The sequence below is a fragment of the Borostomias antarcticus genome (genome assembly GCF_949987555.1).
Source record: "Borostomias antarcticus genome assembly, chromosome: 2".
Lineage (NCBI taxonomy): Eukaryota > Metazoa > Chordata > Actinopteri > Stomiiformes > Stomiidae > Borostomias > Borostomias antarcticus.
The window spans coordinates 14,963,551-14,981,805 of record NC_140235.1 but is presented as its reverse complement, the minus strand read 5'-3'; the positions used below and the strand labels follow the sequence as shown (position 1 = coordinate 14,981,805).

The 18,255-nt window shown below is 43.9% G+C and overlaps 1 protein-coding gene across 1 annotated transcript in view; it reads right to left on the bottom strand.

Annotated features, from left to right (window-relative positions):
* Window positions 1-11,800: 11,800 nt before the first annotated feature.
* The window catches only part of dlec1 (DLEC1 cilia and flagella associated protein), a gene marked incomplete at both ends in the record, with an annotated part of 65,446 nt that continues 58,991 nt past the window's right edge, over window positions 11,801-18,255 (bottom strand). The window contains 6 exons of the mRNA XM_084453473.1: window positions 11,801-11,924; window positions 12,267-12,378; window positions 14,899-15,052; window positions 15,335-15,535; window positions 16,009-16,236; window positions 16,439-16,520. Coding sequence (XP_084309599.1) covers window positions 11,801-11,924; window positions 12,267-12,378; window positions 14,899-15,052; window positions 15,335-15,535; window positions 16,009-16,236; window positions 16,439-16,520 — 901 coding nt within the window. The remainder of the gene's footprint in view (window positions 11,925-12,266; window positions 12,379-14,898; window positions 15,053-15,334; window positions 15,536-16,008; window positions 16,237-16,438; window positions 16,521-18,255) is intronic.

Below are 18,255 nucleotides of genomic sequence, written 5' to 3'. Positions count from 1 at the left end.
GCCCTAACCCTAACCTCTTAGAGTGCAGGAAGTGTCGGCCAGCTGTGTCGTGTGTCTCCATTCTCAGCGTCAGTACATCCAGTTTGATGGTTCACCTGGGCCAGTAGACTAAGCAGAGCCTCGACCCAAACAAGGTGTCCTGAATGGTCTCCCAGGTCCGCCTTGTACAACTGAACTGTCAGCCCAGTGTTTCAGTGTGGTCTACAAGCTATTCAATAAAACCTGGAGAAAATGATCTGTATCTTGTCTTGTCTTTAAACTTACAGCACACATGCTGCACAAATGATAACCTTAATTGTATGACACTTGTATTGTCAAATGTACAAGGGTATCTCTGACTTGGCTAGACTGTGGATGTGGTGACTAGTCCAGGCCAGTCAGCATGGTATAAGCTGCATACAGGTGAGCGGAAGCTGAAACGCTTGTTCCTTGGCTAGGCCCAAGGCAGCTTGCCAGCAGGGTCAGGCCTGTGCCGGGAGGTCAGTACATTAGAACCCCCTTAGGCGGGCTGTATGTATCCTAGGTTCTCAAACTTATATTTGTGGTATAGAAAGGTAGAACTTGCTTGGTTGATTATGTAAGTGTGTGTGGGGTGCTGTTGATTTTCCTCCACACATCTCTCAGCCATACGTTTCCCCTATGTGGATCTGAAAACAGTGATGGGGATTAAATTAGGTTGCTAAGAGAACTGCTAGTCACCAGAAGCATTCAAGAACATAACCCGTGCTGGAATACTAGTGTATGAACAAATCAATCCAAGTAGAGCACATCTACTGACAGGCTGGCTGAATGACTAGAAGACTGACTTGGGACCTCCACTGAGGACATCCCAGTCCTGGCTATGGATCAGTAGTGATGCTCCCCTGCCCCTGTAGTCCAGGCATTTTATGACATAACCTTGAACAAATTGCAACAGAAATTATTTCAACTGTTGTAGTGTCATACATATGTTCTTTATAACATATCAGTTAGTCCCCCCAAATCCCAGTGGTGGAAAGTAATGAAAAATGCAGATGGAGGGAAGGGGCAAATATACCAATTTCCAATTTTCGCCTATGTAAAAGAAAAAGGTTTATGCATGTTTTCTTGTCTGATGTCCACACAACACTGTCCCCAATCAACCAGAAACTATATAGGATGCATCACAGTGCATATACAGAAATATATTTTTAATTCTATTGGCATTTGGTGAAGAGAAAAGGGGTGAATCTCACACATATTGCAAAAGAAAATCTGACGTGTATTAATCAAATAGCTCAAGAGTCTAGAACCCTGGAGAGGACCGTCTACAACCCTGGAGAACAGTCTACAGCCCTGTAGAGAACAGTAGAACCCTGGAGAACAGTCTACAGCCCTGTAGAGAACAGTAGAGTCCTGGAGAGGACAGTCTGAGACGTAGAACCGTCCATAGCAGAGCAGCCAGGTGCTAGAGGGTCCACTTCAGATACCTGTGGGATAAAATCACACGCACGTGCGCGCGCAATATTGGAAATTGGTATACTTTATCTGCATTTTTCATTACTTTCCACCACTGGGATTTTGGGGGACTTTTGATATGTTATAAAGAACATATGTATGACACTAAAACAGTTGAAATAATTTCTGTTGCAATTTTTTCCATATTGACCCCTTTTGTCTCATAAAATGCCTGGACTACTGGGCTAGTGTAGGCCATTGCTAGCCTCTACCCACAAGCCTCCATTACATTGATCATAAGCCTACTAAGAGAATACCAAGGGGAGTCTTGGTAAGGCTTTTATCATCATGATTTATTAAGTATTTCAAGATACATGATTTGCATAAAAAATATAATCTCTCTCACACACAGTCATGTAATCCAGTAAATCTAACTCCATAACAAATTGCATTAGGCCTACGTAACTAGCAAGCTAACTATAGCAAACAAAGTCAATGTAGATAGCTAGCTACGTTATTAATTAGCTTAGCTAGCTACATAACAAGCAATGTAAATAGCTAGCTAACTAGCTATAGCGTCATTTCCACCAAGCCCTTAGAGAAAGGCGATTCGCCAAATAGAAAGTGACAACCGTTTCAGGCGAAATTAGTTTTTGATTGACAAGACGATTGTCAGCCTGTGATTGGCCAAAGTAAAAATTGATTGACAGTTGACCCGCCCCCTCGAAGTCTCCGGCCTGCAGAGATACACTTGTCATTTTCTGGTGTCTGTCTGCCAACGTCTTCAAAATGTTCTTGAAGTTGTGTGTGTCATGAACTATTTTCTTGAACACTTTATGCTTTCCTTCAAACCTCATGGTCCATAAATGTACCAGGGGACCAAAACATTTGATCAAATGAGGGTAGTGTTCAATGAAATGATGCTTGGGACGCAACATCAAGTTAGGAAAGACTTCCTGCAGCAGCTGCCTGTGATCAGCTATCTTGCAGGCCAGGTACTCAATAGTGCCATCACTAAATGTATGAGATAAAGAAAGCTCAACTATGTCTTTCAACTCCATTAGGATTTCCCAGTGCTTGTCCCCCTCTGGAACACGTGAGCCTTTGAGAACAGGCAGGAGTCTAAGCAATGTGCAGTTTTCATGACCATTTCCTCCGATAGTTCCTCGAGTGCCAAAGGTTTGAGGTATTGGGTGGGGACGGTCAACCTTGTCAGCATGTTCATAGGGAAAATATATTATTGTCTTATTCAGATCATCTAAGGAGATATACTTTTTTGAGATCATACATTTCAAGCACAGTGCAAGCTCAACAGGAACTACACCCTCAAAACAGGTCGTGTAAGATATCAGGTGGAAATCCTGTGATGGGGTGAAAGTAGGATAGATGATCAGATAACACACAGCTATCTTTAACACCATAATGCTCTTCACTGCCACCACTCTGGAGTTCATGAACGAGGTGATCATGATGATTTTTTGTCCTCATCACACAGCAACCAGTGGTTGCATCTACAGTCTGCATGTCTGCTTTTGTTGTTAGGCAAAATCGACAACAGTATGTAGAGTTAAAGCTCTCCTTGAAGCCAGCTAGCCCATGGGCAGCAAGGTTATCAGCCACTACAGAGTAGACAGTGCCCTGGACACAGCTACCTAATGCCTCAATGTAAACTCCTTCCCCTTCAAGCGTCTTCAGGTCTTTCAAGAGGGGTGAAAAAACACTGGCATATCCAAACTCTCTTAGATCATTAGAATTGCATAAAAGGGCAAGTTGTATAGTATGTAAAGATGAGCGATATTTCACTGGGAGATTAGCCAATGTCCAGTAAATGGCGCAGACTTTATGTATTTTTCTTGAAGTTCCCAGAGGATTTGCAACTTCAAAGTCATCAATGTAAAGAATCAAAGATAACCTCTGATCCTCTGAGAGAAGAGGATTTTCCTGACAGTAAGAACCATCACAATATGACGAATATTGCCCTGGCTGTTGTACTGTAGTCTCTTGGACTTTCTCTAGCACATCTGTCTTTTTCAGCATTTCTTGCAAAGATGTGAGGATGGGTACATACATGCATGTATGGTTAGAAGACCCAATTAAATATTCAACAGGTTTAGGAGTTTCAAAGGAAACTGTTCCTCATAATATGATTTTCTCCTTTTGGCAGTGGACAAGGGGGCTTGACTAGTGATAGATTTATGCAGGACATTACTTTCCGAAACAGCATTGACAATCTCACTGACAATTTTATCACTAAAAGGGAAGTTACACTTGTTGAGTATTTTTGCGACCGCTTCTTTCACAAGAGGTTCCGATAATAAAAATAACTGATCCAAATGCTCAACAATTTCCTGAGTTGCTCTTTCTGTTTCATGGAGTATTGTTTGCATTTTCAAAAAGAAAGCTGCCAGATTCTGTTGCAACTGCTCCTCTAACCCATCAGTGGTGCTCTCTGGCACTGGGGTGGATATGTTTTCAGTACAATGGTCAATAGAGCCTTGTTCCATGTCACTGCTCTGAGAAACATGGGGTTCAATTCTGACTACAATCAATGCATCATACTCTGAGGCACTCTGATGCTCTCTACATTTGTGTGAGTTGAAGGTCGAGTACACATTTGTTTTAAACATACAATCTCTGAAAGGACATGACACAACTTCTTGGTTTTTTTAAATGTCCTCGAAGATGAAGAAACATGTCTCTTTCAATAAATGGCTGCTTAAAAGCACAGAGAGGACAACTGAATATCAACATGTCTGCAGCCACCTGACCAAGACCATCAGGACTACAATCTACTCTATCAGCATGAAACCTTGTCATGTGTATCTTGAGAGAATTTAGTGTTTTGAATGTGCACATGCAGTTCTCATACAAACATGGTAAAGGAGAAATGGTAGAATATTGACTGTGTTGAAGCCGATAATGTTTCAATAAATGCACTTTGACTGAACATGAGACATGGCACAACTTACACTTCCACATCTTGAGGCTCCAGGAATGCTTCTCTAATGCTCCAGGAATGCTTCTCTAGTTTTCAGAGCTGAAAGAGTAAAATAATGAATTTTTCTGAACAATTGACAGCAGTTTAACTTCAATCAAACACTAAAATGCACACTGGGTTAACTACTAACTCGTAATACCCCATCTGTTCTCAAACAAATATATGAACATATGTGACCGCCGCTGGTAATTTGGTCCTCAACTAGGCATTTTCATTTTTCAGTTTTTTACAGATTATGAAAGTGCAGATTGTAAGCTTTCAAATGAGGTCTCATACATTGAAATCTGAACATATTTGAAGAAGATATGCTTATTTGAATGCTAGTACTGCCAAATCAACTTAGCTGAGAAATCTCCCTCCAAAGTTCTCCAACATTTTCACACCTCTGACTGCCAGGTAATGGGCGTGAACAATAGCCTGGTAACCCCTCCCCCAGCCACTCCCCCACTGGACGATCTGTCATTATCTGTCAGAGTGGCTGTCAACTTGGGGTATTACCTGAGAGTGGCTGCCAAGTGAGATGCTCTCTCACTGATGACCCCACACTCTTTGAGTCAGTATTAATCTTGTGTTGTGAATGCAGTTAAGAACAATATAAGATGAAGTTCAAATTTAACGTTCTTTATTGTCACATACATGATATAAAGTACAAGCATAAGTAGTTAAGTGTACAAAAAAAGGCAACAGTCTAAGTGTTAAAGTGTACAGGCAGTTGTCTGTTTTATAGACAAGGTGCATAGTGTTCATTGTGATCAAGTGTACAACAAAGTAATAACAGTCCCCAGCTCAATACTCAAGGTAATAACAACAGTACTCAGCTCAGTATTCAATATTCTAACAATGCAGTCTGTGCAAGTGTGGGCAAGTCTGTGCAAGAGAACAAGCAACGCTTCAGTATACAAACAGGAAAACAGGAAAGGCTGTGGCCTTTCTCCTGCAGTGCTGTCCGTCCTGATGATCTGCAGTGAATCTACAAGCGGACAGTCTTGTTCTGAGCTGCTGTGGAGTTTGGCGGGGGACATGTGACGTCTCGTCCCTCATCAGAACAGAACTCTCTGATCTTGTCAAAGAGATACGTCTGTCTGGCCATGTCCAGTCCGGGTGGGGCTTGCACAAGAAGACCTTCTCTGGGGGGCAGGACATCAGGCTTGCGCAGCAGCAGAAACTCGACTGCCGGTGCATCACGGTGTTCTCTGGCCACAACCATGCCAGGTCTCTCAGCATCAAAACTGCAATAGAATAGAAGGAAGAAAGTACATTAAACTATTGCCCACAGTACTGGCACTCCATATAGATAAAATAGTACCAGAATGTGTTGATTAAATAGACTAGCTAATGCATGATAGGATGAACGTATTCTCACCTGTTGTGCAAAATCAAAGCTGTAGTGCATAGTGATCTTCTTGCTCTCATGCTCTCTCATTCTGTTTCTCTCTATAATATAGCTACCTAGCTCGATATTAGCTGCCTCGCTGGCTAGTTTAGGAACAAAGGGCTAGCTCAGCTAACTAGCATGTTAGCTAACGTTAGCTAGCTAGCCTTTGTTAGTTAGTGCTAGTACCTTTGTTATGCTAGCTAGACTTAGTCACTTGTTTAGAAAGGAGCTACTGCTAAACGACTAACGTTAATGTAATGTAAACAGCACAGATAGTATAAAGATCAGCTTACCCCAAAGCAAAGCAGAATGCTTGGCGGTGGTGTGAATCTGGTACGTCGTTCGACGTTTCGCTTGGGCAACATGCTTTGCTGATACAGTCATCTCTGTATCACAGGTCATCAAGAATAAAACTCTGTGTACGAACGAGTCCTGCTCTGCTGGAGTTTTAGCTGCTCTTAAAACTCTTTCCATGTTCTGGATGCCATCCCCGTCTTCTCTTTAGCAAAAGCTGTAGCATCCATGGTTTAACTTGGACTGAATGTAAACAAAGCCGGCGTGTTGGGGAAGGGTGGGGGCGGAGAACCCGGAAGCAATAGCCAATGAAACCAAATCATGCTAATCGATCTGCCCGCCCCCAAGCCCGGCTCGAAATCAGCTAAAAACGAGCTTAGTTTGCAGACTAATTAAACGTATTTCGTGAACCTAAAACTGTTGTCTGTTATAGTAAGTAGGTTCTTCACAACTTCAACTTTGGTAATACACAAAAAAACACAAAAAAAAGTTTTTTTAGTTATTTTGCCCCCTAGCGCATTTCGGGGTTTGCCGAGTTGCGGACCAAATCACCAGCCGCTGTCACATATACTTAATATGGTAAATTTACTACCACAACCACATAAAATGGGTAGCTAAGGTTTAGTCTAATCTAAAAGAGCAATGGTTCAGAAGCAACAGCTATATTAACTGATGTAGCCTAAGCTAGCTAGAGTTTGAGCCTAGCTAGAGCAATGAAGGCTAGCAGTATTAGTATAGCAACCAGTTATTAGTGGCAATATACAGAATATACATCAAGAATGAAAAAACATGAGCCAAAAAATACACCCAATGGTGGTAATCTTTCCCAACCACTGACATATTAATCCGATTCAAAAATAAAACTCTTAATTTGTCGCTGCAGCACTACGCACACGAGGCTCCCGCCTAGCTAACGTTAGCAAGGACGAAAACGTCTCCCTCCTAGCTAGCTAGTATGCCCCTAGTTAGCTAGCACTGTAGCTAGGAGGGAGACATCCGAAAAATATCAAACGTAAATTGTGGTGAACTTGAGGCTAACGTTTGTGTCGTTTGCCACAAGTTCAACAATATAACAATAAAACTTAGAAAATAAGTTTCTTACCAGCAGCAGGCTCAAGAGAACTGAAGATGTTAAGAGTGAAACAGAGAACGATAGGCTGCCTCAACCGCTTACTCTCGTGGCACTTGAACACGTGGACGTAGTGCTTTTGTTGAAATAACGTTAACCTTTCTCTTTCCGTTAAAATCATTTCTCTATCAATTAAAATAATTTATCTCCTAGTCCAAGAAGGAAAAATGCTGATGTATTCTCGACGTTTGAAGTTTTCTGGTATTCTGCAGTGTCCGGTCGGGGTCAATGTCACGTTCCTCCTCAGTTTTCCTCAGTTGAACTTATGCGCGTGAGAAGCCCGAGCGAATGAGTCATACGCGCATGCGCCAAAAGTTCCTATCTGCAGCGAGAGGCTTCTCAGAAGTTTTGCTAGTTAGCTTCGCGGAAAATATTATTTTCTTAGCAACCGAGCAACTGATCGTGAAACGGATTTCACAATTGAAATCAGTGCCAATTGTACGTCTAGGTACCCAGTGTTGCACTCCTCATTTGCGTTTTGAGAAATCATGACGTAACGTTAACTAATCTCTCACAAGCGCTCTCACTTGCAGCGGATAAAGGGAGAAGCACCTCCCGATCAGTTGTGGGCACTGGTCAAAGCAGTCCATCCCACACCCCACCTAGGCACACCCGTGTAGCCCAAAGCAGGCTCAGCTAGTCTGAGACTCCGAGTTGTGCCCAGCCAATAGCCTAGGATATGAGGATAGGGGGTTATTTTTTGATTGAGAAAATGCTTTTCAGTTTCTAAAAATTGTAGGCTATGTCTTTGTTTATGTATGAAATGCTTGATAAATGCTATAAAGCTATTTAAAATACCAGAAAATCACCTAAAGGTATCCTAATTAAGCATATATGACACATTGGAACAAAGTTGTCTTTACTCAAAATCTGTCAATACATAAATCATACTCAAAGTAACTGAGTTTGACTCATGGTAATCACTTATTGAGTACACTTTAATTAGTTGGCTTGACAGACTACAACTTTCTCTGCCATTTAAGTTGCATAAACTTTATTAATTTGGTAAGATGTGCTGTTCGGTTTTACAGTGTGAAGGGCATCCCTGTTGTGCAAACAAATAAACAAGTTTTCCCCAAAAGAAAATTGCAGCTTATGAAACTAGCATCTTCAGCCTTATTTGACGAGTCACTTAACCAGCCAACTCTCCTCTCCAGATACTGTAGGTGGGGTGACCTGAGAACCTAAACCCTGGGTGGATAATTGTCTTGGTAAAGTTAAAACACGTTAAATACTGTTGTAATTACTAAAATGTTTTTATCAAGACAACTAAGCCCTGGCGTCTGGTGGGTCCTAGAACCGGGTAAGTCAGGACCAGCGAAGCACGTGCGAGCGTGCACAATTTTGGGAGGGATGCGCTTTCAAAGCATGCCCTGATGGGAGGTTTCACTGCACCAGAAGGGAGCTGAGCAGTGGCATTTTTATATGTAAAAAACATACAGAAACAACCAAGCTTTTAGGGACACACTAAATAAACTACAGGGCCATTATATGACAACAATGGCCAAGCACCACGAAGAGGAATGACAGAACGATAAAATACACCCCCTTAGGGCACAGCACTCAATAGCCTACTCCCTCACTAATCAGTGTTTAGGCTACTACTAGCCTACTAGGCCTTAGCCCACCGCTCCAGGAAGCAAAGTTAATGCTCTCGAGTGCTGATTAAATCTAGGCAAAGCAAAACGCACAGCCATAACAACTGGTAATTAATCACAAAAGACCTACCTTATATCCTAACCCAAACTCGTTTTATCCACTTCATTTTGTAATCAACTTTCAACAAATAGCCTACTCAAGATCTCCGTTTTCAATGTTCATTGATGCTGCCAGTAGCTATATAGCTAAAGTGATTGTGATTGACCAATAGGTGATGGGAATGACGGGACAGTCATGCCAAGTTGTTGCATCATTTTACCTGGCCTACAATGTTAAGTGAATAACGAGCTAGTAAAACCGGTCAACGGACCGTAACGTGGACTGTATTTTCATGAGGACTGTAGGGGGCAACGGAGCACTACCAAAACGCTAAACACGGATGAAAATGAAGCGATATGGCAGAATACAAGACGCATTTAAGTCAAAAACAGTCTGAAAGTCGATTTCAGGCTTCCCCTTATGGTGTCAGAACAATGGCAGATCAAGTTTTCAAATCAAGTTTTATTTGGATTTGTATGGGTAAGCCAGGATTACCCTGGTTTATAGGAGCAATCGCCACTGGTAGGGGTACCAATAATTTGCAACACTTGGGACAATTTAATTGTTCCTATCAAAACGTAAACAACTATAATTCCGCACCAAAACGAAGTCCATTAGGCTACGACAACTCGTGCTCAAACACCACAACGCCTTTTATCAAACTGAAATAGCCCTGCCAGTGCTAACCATCTCTGGGCTACTGTATTTAACATAATAACATCGCATTCATAAGCCATCGTTGACACCATAAGGGGAAGCTTGTCAACGACATGCGACAACAGGTCCTTATCTCTCACATAGCAGCAAATTCACACACATTGCCAACATGATCAATCTGAAATGCATACGGTTGCGTGTCCACCGACATGCTGTATTTTAGGGCACTAAAGGGACGAGAAAATAACTTACCTGATATAAAATGGGCACCGCAAACACGGGCATTTCTGATTATGTCCTCAGTCCAGTCCGGCTATGCTTAGCCACAGGCGACTCCATTTCTGAAAAGGCCGGTTTCCTCTTGAAACGAATAAAGTTTGTCACTAGAGCGCCGATTTGTAGCCTACACCCGTAGACCAACAGCCAGACATATTGATGGTATATAAAATACTAGTCTTTGCACTAAAATACGGCTCGCTCTGAACTCGTCTGTCTCCACCTGCTTCTGTTTCAAGAATGCCCGCGCATACATAGCTGGGTCTATAATGAACAAATATGACCCACGCTCTATTTTAACAAATGCTGGGTTTTGAAGCCTCGGCGCTACCAATAAATAACTTACTTAGACGCGTTCTGTCCGAATGAAATTATTTTTCTGAGGTAGTCTTCTTCTGTGGTGGTGGCGGTGCTTTGAAGCTTCAACCCAGCATTTGTTAAAATAGACCCTTTTGCTTAGGTAAGTGAAGTTTCATGTTTATCTGACACTTGTAGGCTAAATATGAGCGCCTCTCCTAACTAGGCCGACACCGATTTATTTTGACGGAAAAGTGAATGGACCAGCAAAGGACTGTTGTCTGGCATGAGCGAGCGGAAAGCGACAACGGGACTGAGAAGTGCTACATTTCAACCAGACATTCCAGTGAAACCAGGTAGTCAAAATAACTTACCTGATATAAAATGGGCACCGCAAACGCAGGCATTTCTGATGATTTCCTCAGTCCAGTCCGTACGCTTAATAATGGCGATTTCGTCTGTCTTCCTCTGCTACTGTTTCAAGAATGCACACGCATAGGCTACTTGTGCTGACTAGGCTGTAAAAGGGTCTATAATTAAGAAATATGACCCACGCTCCTTACATAACTTCTACAACATCCAGTGACAAAATATATCATGGTACCTTGGTATGTCCACACCAAGGATTGAACTCACAACCTTCCGGTGATAGGCAGCGCACTATCCACTCTGCCACCACTGACCTGGGAATTCTGTGGAGTCTTTTGGTTTTGATGTTCTGGGACCACTGCCTCTTGTGGTAGCAACAATGGAACTGCAGGTCAACAACACGACGGAAAGAGGAAGGGAGCGACAAATAGGATTCCCTCTTCTTGGTGTGTCGGCTTACAGCCAACACACAAAAAGACTTGAATGAGGGAGAAAAAAAAAACACTGCAAGTGAAACAAGAAAACTCAAAAGCAAAAATGATGTTTAATCAAAGAAAAATCAGAAATGTATGCATTTTAATTAACATATTCCTTTTTGATAGGGTTGATGCATAACTCTTGAATATCAATTCTAATCTCATCTTTTCAATGGCACATGGCCTCCATTTGCCTCCAAACTCGTACAGATACTAACAAAAACAAACATACTAGTGCAATTAGATTAGATATATTAATGAACAAATCATGCATCAACGTGTGAATATGATTTTCTATACAAATCATCAGTATGACTTTGTCTCATTTGAATAATAATTATACAATAAATGTAAATTATAATACTGTACTCAGGGCTCACCAGATACATATCCTTCATTTCCAGTGGCTATCTGAAAGATCCACTGAAATAAATGGAATAGTATTGGACTGAATACATTTGCTGATATATAATTTTTAGGAAGTGAAATAGTCATTTCAAGTCTTTTTTTGTTGGTAAATATACAAATATAAAACCAAAAAGCCTATGGAACAGCAGATGACATACTCCTCAATGTGTAAAGTGAAGACAGTAAGAAAGAGGAAAAGATGAGTGTCAGATACAGTATGAAGGTCCTGGTGTGTGAAGTGTCCTGGTGTGAAGTGTCCTGGTGTGTGAAGTGTCCTGGTGTGTGAAGTGTCCTGGTGTGAAGTGTCCTGGTGTGTTTAGTGTCCTGGTGTGATGTGTCCTGGTGTGATGTGTCCTGGTGTGATGTGTCCTGGTGTGATGTGTCCTGGTGTGATGTGTCCTGGTGTGCTAAGCCTGGGCTGTAGGAGAGCCGTGTCTCTGGTCGTAGGAGCCCTGGCCGTGCAGCTGCAGAGAGAGGCTACTCTCTCCCAAGACCCCCTGGATGATGACTGTGGCTCTGGACTCCTCATCCCTGGAGACACGGTCAACAGAACTCAGACCATCATGTGCAACAGGGCACACGTTTACTGAAGCAAAGCAACCAATAGCTCTAAATCCCTTCATATCTACACTAGAGAGGAACATTTCAGAACAATGAGACATGAGAAAACTGGCACCATATATCTGTACTCAAAACCATTCTGCTGTTCTACCTCTTGCTCTAGTAAAACTGCAGCTCCAGTCCTGAGCAGACATAGCCTATTTTGGCTACGCAAACATAGGATGCTGATACCATGTTGATTCAATAGAACCAAAACCATGATGAAACTGCAGTTTTCATCAACTACTGTAATCCAGTGATCTGGTGTGGTACCTGGCAGTGAAGCTGATCTGTAGGGCCTGGCTGCAGCTGGAGACTGGGGACTCCCAGGGCTTCAGGATCCCAGAGTCTGGTGTCACTCCGAATACTCCGCCCCCCTCCTCTCCTGAGTCTATCAGAGTATAACAAACGCTGAATACTCCACCCCTCCTCTCCTGAGTCTATCAGAATATAAGAAACGCTGAATACTCCCCCCCTCCTCTCCTGAGTCTATCAGAGTATAAGAAACGCTGAATACTCCGCCCCCCTCCTCTCCTGAGTCTATCAGAGTATAACAAACGCTGAATACTCCACCCCTCCTCTCCTGAGTCTATCAGAATATAAGAAACGCTGAATACTCCCCCCCTCCTCTCCTGAGTCTATCAGAGTATAAGAAACGCTGAATACTCCCCCCCTCCTCTCCTGAGTCTATCAGAGTATAAGAAACGCTGAATACTCCGCCCCCCTCCTCTCCTGAGCCTATCAGAGTATAAGAAACGCTGAATACTCCGCTCCCTCCTCTCCTGAGTATCAGAATATAAGAAACGCTCAATACTCTGCCCCCCTCCTCTCCTGAGTCTATCAGAGTATAAGAAACGCTGAATACTCCCCCCTCCTCTCCTGAGTCTATCAGAGTATAAGAAACGCTGAATACTCCGCCCCCCTCCTCTCCTGAGTCTATCAGAGTATAAGAAACGCTGAATACTCTGCCCCCTCCTCTCCTGAGTATCAGAATATAAGAAACGCTCAATACTCCGCCCCTCCTCTCCTGAGTCTATCAGATTATAAGAAACGCTGAATACTCCGCCCCCCTCCTCTCCTGAGTATCAGAATATAAGAAACGCTGAATACTCCGCCCCACTCCTCCCCTGAGTCTATCAGAATATAAGAAACGCTGAATACTCCACCCCCCTCCTCTCCTGAGTCTATCAGAATATAAGAAACGCTGAATACTCCGCCCCCCTCCTCCCCTGAGTCTATCAGAATATAAGAAACGCTGAATACTCCGCCCCCCTCCTCTCCTGAGACTATCAGAATATAAGAAACGCTGAATTCTCCGCCCCCCTCCTCTCTTGAGTCTATCAGAGTATAAGAAACGCTGAATACTCCCCCCCTCCTCTCCTGAGTCTATCAGAGTATAATGCTGTGTTCACACCGGGCGCGGCGAGAAAATTTGCGCCGCCCAGTTCGCACAATCTTGCGGCGGGATCAATGGGTTGCCGCGCGAATCCGCCGCAGAAAGTTCAAAAAATTTAACCTTTGCGAATGTCGCTGTGTGGCGAATCCTGGCTGCCTACATTTTTCAATACGATACCTTTTTCGATACCTTGCGTTCGATACCGATACCAAAACTATACCTTTTTCGTTACCTAGACTAATAAAAGCACATTTTGTAATGCAATCACCTGAAAATGTTTTTACCATTATGGAAGTCTTTTTACAATAATTTTTCCCAATATAAATTCCAAATGTTATGTATTGTGTGGTGGCGCTGGAAAGGTAGCAGCTATACTAGCCTACTTTAATATATAATATAATACTAGACAGACGACAAAGGACACTGGAATGTCCTGGTTAGCCAAAACTGGCTCAATACTCGGACCACAACACAAGGGCGTTTGGCAGCAGGGCAACCTAAGACATGAAATCAACTTTTCATTAATGTTTAGCTACTGCGTTGCCGCAATATTAAGTGGCCATGCATAAAATGTTAGCTAGCTAGCAAGCAAACTAAAGCTTGCGCGGGAGCATGAGGCTAACTTAAGCCCTAGTCGCACGGGACTAGTATTACCTGGGGACCTCGGTGATTTAGAAATTATCCCCTGATGTCTGCATTTCGTTATTGCACATTCGCACTGGATAAGCAAAGTCTGCTACGGTACAGCTCTCTTGTCGAAAATTAATGTTGTGGACGATTAGATGCTTCCTTAAGTTAGAGGTATTTCCTGTCTTGGTACAAATTACCTTGTCGCAACATTGCACCTAACACTACCAGTGTCTGTCGCTTTTGTGAAATAGAGCCAGACCTTAGACCACCGCTTCGCCATTTTTCACGTCTGAACAAGTGCGGACTGTGGCGCGAGCGGACACATACAATTTGTTTTCCTACCTCAGCTACAAGAGATTTTAGAACAGGTAGTGATAGGATGATGAGAGACAGATAAAAATTTAATAAATAAATACAATAAAAATGTTTTTTGTTTAATACATTTTTAAAAAGTATCGAAAACGGGGATCGAATGTTTTAAGATCTTTCGATACCTCGATACCTAGCAGTGTTTCGGTCGATACCACAAAGGTATCGAATTTCGATACCCAGCCCTAGTGGCGAATCCTGGCCGCCGTGCCGCCGGGTTCGGCGATTCGCGCCGCCCGCCGCCCAGCTTGCACGAATTGTATTGACTTTCTATGTAAACTCGCCGCGCCACCGGAAAAATTTGCCCCCGGTGTGAACACAGCATAAGAAACAAAGCGTCAAACAAAGTTCCCATACTGCACTGAACCCGACCCCAAGTCGACAACACTGACCATTATCCCCTTTTAATCTATCTATTCATCCATCCATCCATCCATCCAATAAATAGTTCCATCTAAAAATCCACCCCATCATTCTTTTCATTCATTCGTTCCTGTCTGGTGTTCTTGCCTATGTGTATGGTCCAGTAGCTGCTGGAGGCTCCGTGGTTGTAGAGGAGCACCTCCCTGACCCGTGTCTGCCCCACAAAGCAGGGCCCAAAGTCCAGGCAGGCACAGGACAGACGCAGCATGGGTAGGGCCAGGTCGCAGCACAGTGGCACCATCTGGGTACAATGTCAATGACGATGTAACAAACAACTAGCACAGGCACAGTACAGCTGTTCAACACAGCTGGACTTGGGACTGCCACCTTACACCAAACGATCAGGATGATGGAAGCGCGCACCTACAACTCCAGCTACTCATGATTGTACTCTGACATTTGCTGTTATTCCGAAATGTGTCTACAACAGTGAAATCGTGAGAGAAGTCGGTTGGTGTAAGGCCAGCATAACCATAAATATATCCGTTATGGTCAGGGTTGTTCTGTAAACGTGGTCTCCCACCTGTGAGCTGCCGTTGCTGTACACTACTACCAGGTTCTGCTGGAACCTCAGCGTCCTTCCCCTGCCCTCACCACGCACCAGCGACACAGCCTCGGTAGGCCGGCTCTGATAGAACAGTGGAGACATGGGAGGCGGGGCTTCCTCGGCAGGCTGGCTCTGATAGGCCAGCAGAGACACAGAGCAGTGGAAGGCCACCCGTACCTGCCAATCACACCAACACAGCAGAGTGAAGACATCAGAAGGTGACTGTCTTTTTGATTGAACCCCCCCGTACTTCATGTCACACCTTGAATGGGCGGAGCTACACTCATGCATGCTTTCTGGTGCATCTTGATTATTCGTTTGATTAATTTGATTTAAACTTGTCATATGGACAGCTATTTCTGGACAGGGCTTGCTGGGGTGTTGGGTCAAGAAAATACTGAGCAAACATAAATATAGCTTGCTCACTGATTTGCTCCAAACACATACGATTATTTAGGTTTCAATCTTCAAAAAGGTCTTCTGGAGGCCAATTTCCAATAGAAATGTCCGACATAAAAACATGTCCTACATAAACACATGTCCTGCTCTACTTAAGCTTTCATATCCTGGTAATTAGCCAAGCTGGTCTCAATGTTGGTACATTTCAATTCCCTAGAAACCTTTCAGTCTCTCTTCCTCTCTGGTCAGACCTGCATGTTGTGTCGAGGTTGGAGCACCAGGAGCTGGTTGTCCCCTGCGGGGGGGGGCTGGTAGCTGGCTGGCCTGCTTGGGACCCGGGACCGGGGCTGAGCCTGGGACCTGGCCTGGGGCGGGAGCACCGAGAACGGAGCCTGGCTGCTCAGCCTGAAGCTCAGGGGCATCTCTGAAGTGTTCCGCAGCTGGAAGGTTCTCGTCACGGCAAACTCCTGGACTGCAATCTGTCAAACACCCATTTAATTCAAACTCCTCCTGGACTGAAATCTATCAAACACCCATTTAATTCATACAGAACAAGCTCGCAATCTTAGGCAGCTCAACCTTCACAAAAGACTTTAAAAAATGTTGAGAAATAACACCAGGACACTATTTTGTGGTCATGAATGCTCTAACTAGTGTTTTTTGCAGAAGCATCAGACCCACCTGTGTGCCTGGCTCCCCCTGCAGTAAGTCACTGGCCACAGCAGAGAAGCGTAGCACCTCCTCCTCCATCTGAACCGACAGCCTGGAAGAAGACAGCCAGGAGAGCAATGCACACTGGGACTGAGACCACTTGTTTAGGGCCTCAATTGTGTTCTACACTGCTCCAAAAAATTAAAGGAACACTTTGAAAACACATCAGATCTCAATGGGGGAAAAATCATGCAGGACATCTTTCCTGATATGGACTGGGTAATGTGTTAGGAAAGAAAGGATGCCACATCGTATAATGGAAATTAAAATTATCAACCTGAATTCAGACACCCTGGAAATCAAAGCAAAAAAAATGATCCGGCAGGCTAGTCCATTTTGCTGAAATTTCATTGCAGCAACTCAAAATGGTACTCAGTAGTTTGTATTGCCCCCACGTGCTTGTATGCATGCCTGACAACGTCGGGCCATGCTCCTGATGAGACCTCCTCCCAGATCTGGACCAGGGCATCACTGAGCTCCTGGACAGTCTGAGGTGCAACCTGGCAGCGTCGGATGGACGGAGACATAATGTCCCAGAGGTGTTCTATTGGATTTAGGTCAGGCGAGCGTGCAGGCCAGTCAATGGTATCAGTTCCTTCATCCTCCAGGAACTGCCACATGAGGCCGGGTGCTGATACTGTGGCCTGCTTTTTTATAAATGGACCGCTATCGGACTTCGCTCATCGCCGCATCTAATATTGCTGCGGTGTTCACTCATGCGAGTCCAGAGGGGTCTGGTGGTTTTCCCCACGTATCCCACTTGATCAAATATACTACGTTGGGCGGGCTGCATGTGATTACCCACCGGACCTTAAGTTCTTTTCCACTATGGGGGTGTGTGTAGGTTTTTGTTTTGGTGGTGTAACCACATTGGGCACAGTTGCCACATTTGTAGTTCCCTTCTGGTATGTGTTCAAGAAAAGTCCCTCTTTTCTCAGGGGTGTGAGACCTCACCAATTTATCTCTCAAAACAGGAGGACGTTTATAGACCAGAGAGGGGGGCTCTTTGAAGATCTGCTTGAGTTTGGGGTCAGACTCCAATAGTTGCTTCACACAATACTCACCTATTGGTTTTGAACTTAAGAAATCTATCAGGAAGCACTGGTACAGTACATAGTTGAGTGCCCCTGTGGCTTGGGATACGTGGGGAAAACCACCAGACCCCTCCGGACTCGCATGAGTGAACACCGCAGCAATATTAGATGCGGCGATGAGCAAAGTCCGATAGCGGCCCATGTATATATACCCCCACCCCTTCACGTGTTCTGGTGATACCTGACGAAGACCGCACAGGTCGAAACGTTGTGTTTGTTTATTAGATCACTGTGGGAGCAAACAAGCAGTCGAGAAACGTCTTTAGAAACAAATAAAACTTTTAGAAACAAATAAAGCTTCCCCACTTGCTCCAGCACGCATGCGCACAGCGCGCAGATTGGCTATTCTCCGGCTACACTCGCGGCTCACATTCTCTACGCTACGATCGGCTTCCATCATATTCTAAGTCATCTTCTATATCCTCAAAATCTGATAAATATTCAGGCATATTGCACACAATATTCCAGGCACCAACAAGCCGATCGTAGCGTAGAGAATGTGAGCCGTGAGTGTAGCCTACAGACGGAGAATAGCCAGTCTGCGCGCTGTGCGCATGCGTGCTGGAGCAAGTGGGGAAGTACGTTTCTAAAGATCATATTACAGAGGCTAAAGATCACATATTTGAAAACTACAACAAGCCCTCGCTTTAGGGAAGCACAACTAGTGATTCATAAAAACAGATTGATGAAAAC